General features: G+C 33.2%; 1 protein-coding gene across 1 annotated transcript in view; it reads left to right on the plus strand.

The window, feature by feature from the left end:
- Positions 1 to 223: 223 nt before the first annotated feature.
- Positions 224 to 4,095, plus strand: part of LOC106476992 (glycine-rich cell wall structural protein 1.8-like) — a 7,222-nt gene continuing 3,350 nt past the window's right edge. Inside the window, exon 1 of the mRNA XM_013937602.1 lies at positions 224 to 307. Coding sequence (XP_013793056.1) covers positions 224 to 307 — 84 coding nt within the window. The remainder of the gene's footprint in view (positions 308 to 4,095) is intronic.

The following is a 4,095-nucleotide window of genomic DNA, read 5'->3' on the forward strand; positions in this document are numbered from 1 at the left end:
ATATTTTTTGTGGGGGGGGGGGGCTGTTTTACGAGACACAAACAAAATTAAGTTATTCGTAGGATTTACAAGTGAAACTAAACACTGTAGGATTGTTAATTATGTGTCTGAAGCGAACAATTTCTGATTCGATACATTGTTGAGTAATCCTGCTTTCTTTGTGATAATTATATAACACCATGCAAGCAGATTTTGTAAGAAAAACCCTCGACCATTGGTTTACATGGCCATTGCCCTATCTTGTCGTATCCCAGCTGGCCTGATGAGCCCCGATATTGTAAAAAGGCCTCGTCGTCAAGGGGATATGGTAGATATAGTGTGGTTGACATGTTTTAAGATATTTCTCTTTGCTTTCACTCGTGAGATCTTACAACTGCAGTATGGTTTGAAGTATGGAAGAAAGTTGTATTAACATAAAATAAGTCATACAAAAGTCTAATTCCCTGCAAGTTATTTCTTTTTATACATTCTAAAGCTACTTTCAAAATACAAACTTTAAGAACTTTTGAGATTATTTTCGTTTCCTATGATAATATATATCTTTCTTACACTGTGATTACTATTACATCTGCAACTTAGTTTTGCATCAGACCTCTGTACTGAAGTGTTTTTATGAGATGGGGTTACCATAGAAACTCAAGACCTCTGTACTGAAGTGTTTTTATGAGATGGGGTTACCATAGAAACTCAAAACCTCTGTACTGAAGTGTTTTTATGAGATGGAGTTACCATAGAAACTCAAAACCTCTGTACTGAAGTGTTTTTATGAGATGGAGTTACCATAAAAACTCAAGACCTCTGTACTGAAGTGTTTTATGAGATGGAGTTACCATAGAAACTGAAGACTTCAGTTACATTTTTTCATCTCCCATTTCCCAATTAGTTTCTGAAGAAGGAAGACCCATTTTTTTGAAAGTTCTCCAAATATCGGGTTTCTGGTGTTGAGATGTATCTAATAATATTATAACAATCAAAATAATGATAATGCAAAAAAGTGTATTCATAATGTCATAACAACAACCTTTTTACTGACATATCCGACAAAATTAAACTTAAAACACAATTGGTTAAAAACCTATCATACCTGTTTTTGTTTATAGTAAGTGATTAAATACACGTAAGGTAGTAACACCCGATTTTTGTTCATTAAGATACACCATGACCCGTGAAAAGTGCGTTAAAGTTTATTATTAGATTTGACCATTCCTTTATTATCTCTCCAATTTTGAATGTGATTTTGTGATCCAGTTTTATTGGTGTAGAGATTTCATCTGGTGAAAGTGGCGTCCGTTGGGTTAAGATCTTTTATAGTGTATGGATGTGAAATGAAACAATATTACTTTCATTCAAAACTGTTTTTCTAACTGACTATTATTAACTAGGGGGCGCAATAAACCTACCAGGTGCTTAAAAAGGTTGTCTCTGGGTGTTAGGTATTTAGAAAGATTGTCTATGGGTGTTAAGAAAGGTTATCTGTGGGCAAACTGATGAACGGTCGTAAATGGACATTCTCTCTCTATATATTTTGTGAGGCCATACAGGAGGGGGGGGGGTTTATAGCCATCTGTGGATCTCAAATAGATATACGGACTGTCTGAAGATATTATATTTTGTTTTAAGTATTTTCATGCACTGTTCATCTTTCTTTTTGAGGCTAAGGCTGGAAAATGAGTACATTGACGAAATCATCATTAGCTATTGTGAATTAGAATTGGTTAAAAGGTGATTAGATATAGAACATACAAACCACAATCGTTCTTATCGTTCAAGAATAACCAGTTTTGTGACGATTTTCTTTTGACAAAACCCATTCAGTCGAGTTGGTTGTTAAACATGTAATTAACCCTAACTGAAAGGACCTTATGGTAGTGCTCGACTCACAAACTGCAGTTCGAGTCCCCCATTAAATATTCTCGCCCTTTCAGCGTATGGACGCTATAATGTGATGGTTAATCCCACTTTCCATTGGTAAAAAATCAACCCAAGTGTTAGCAGTAGGTGATTTGACTAGCTGCCTTTCCTTTAGTCTATTACATCTAAATAAGGACAGCTAGTGCAGAGAGCCTTGGAGTAGTATTTCACGAAATCCCTAAACTAAATAAACAAATCCCACTGAAAACGTTCCGATAAGCAATAAGAACAACAACAATGTTTCATTAAGGATTGAGAGCAGTTATTATCTCTAGTAGACAACGACCTTATTCTGTTAAATAACTTGATGTGAAGTCCTTGATACAGATAGCTGATCCCACATCCAGCTTCTAGAACAGAATCAGTTACTGTTACACCTCTCACTCCTGTGCATAACCTTTCTCTGCTTCTACAAACTTCTATTAACACCTTAGGATTTTCCTGTCTTACCACTATTACATGGACTTTTGATTTCACGTTATAGTCAAGTAAACCCATGAAACCGCTTTTGGTTTTTTATTCATCTTGTCTAAAGTTTACGTTACACAACTAACGATGCGAATCAGTTTGGAAATTACATTCTTAATATCTTACAGAAGAAATTGTAAATCATTTGAAAGACATCTTAAAGATTCTTTAGTCAGTTATGAAGTTGTTGTTTTTTTATTCCAGAACTACATTTTGATCTGATAGTGTAGTTGCTTTGTTGGTCATTCCTTTAAAAATAAGTTCACAAAACAACAGAAATATCACGCTGATCTTCAATGAAAAAATACAGGTTATTAGCACCAAAATATTCACACGTCTACGTACACATAGTCTCACCCAATTACACTAAAATATTCACAAGTCTAAGTACACATAGTCTCGTCAAATTACACCAAAAATATTCACAAGTCTAAGTATACATAGTCTCGTCCAATTACATCAAAATATTCACAAGTCTAAGTATACATAGTCTCGTCCAATTACATCAAAATATTCACAAGTCTAAGTATACATAGTCTCATCCAATTACACCAAAAATATTCACAAGTCTAAGTATACATAGTCTCGTCCAATTACATCAAAATATTCACAAGTCTAAGTATACATAGTCTCGTCCAATTACATCAAAATATTAACAAGTCTAAGTATACATAGTCTCACCCAATTACACCATAATATTAACAAGTCTAAGTATACATAGTCTCGTCGAATTACACCAAAATATTAACAAGTCTAAGTATACATAGTCTCACCCAATTACACCAAAATATTAACAAATCTAAATACACATAGTCTCGTCCAATTACACCAAAATATTAACAAGTCTAAGTATACATAGTCTCATCCAATTACACCAAAAATATTCACAAATCTAAATACACATAATCTCGTCCAATTACACCAAAATATTCACAAGTCTAAGTATACATAGTCTCGTCCAATTACACCAAAATATTAACAAGTCTAAGTATACATAGTCTCGTCCAATTACATCAAAATATTCACAAGTCTAAATACATATAGTCCCACCCAATTACACCAAAATATTAACAAATCTAAATACACATAGTCTCATCCAATTACACCAAAATATTAACAAGTCTAAGTATACATAGTCTCGTCCAATTACACCAAAATATTGACAAACTTAAATACATATAGTCCCACCCAATTACACTAAAATATTAACAAGCCTAAGTATACACAGTATCGTCCAATTACACCACAATATTTACAAGTCTAAGTATACATAGTCTCGTCCAATTACACCATAATATTAACAAGTCTAAGTATACATAGTCTCGTCCAATTACACCAAAATATTGACAAACTTAAATATTCACAAGTCTAAGTATACATAGTCTCATCCAATTACACCAAAATATTGACAAACCTAAATACATATAGTCCCACCCAATTACACCAAAATATTAACAAGTCTAAGTATACACAGTATCGTCCAATTACACCACAATATTTACAAGTCTAAGTATACATAGTCTCATCCAATTACACCAAAATATTAACAAGTCTAAGTATACACAGTATCGTCCAATTACACCACAATATTTACAAGTCTAAGTATACATAGTCTCATCCAATTACACCAAAATATTAACAAGTCTAAGTATACACAGTATCGTCCAATTACACCACAATATTTACAAGTCTAAGTATACATAGTCTCATCCAATT

Source organism: Limulus polyphemus, unplaced genomic scaffold, assembly GCF_000517525.1.
Source record: "Limulus polyphemus unplaced genomic scaffold, Limulus_polyphemus-2.1.2 Scaffold12462, whole genome shotgun sequence".
NCBI classification, from domain to species: Eukaryota; Metazoa; Arthropoda; class Merostomata; order Xiphosura; family Limulidae; genus Limulus; species Limulus polyphemus.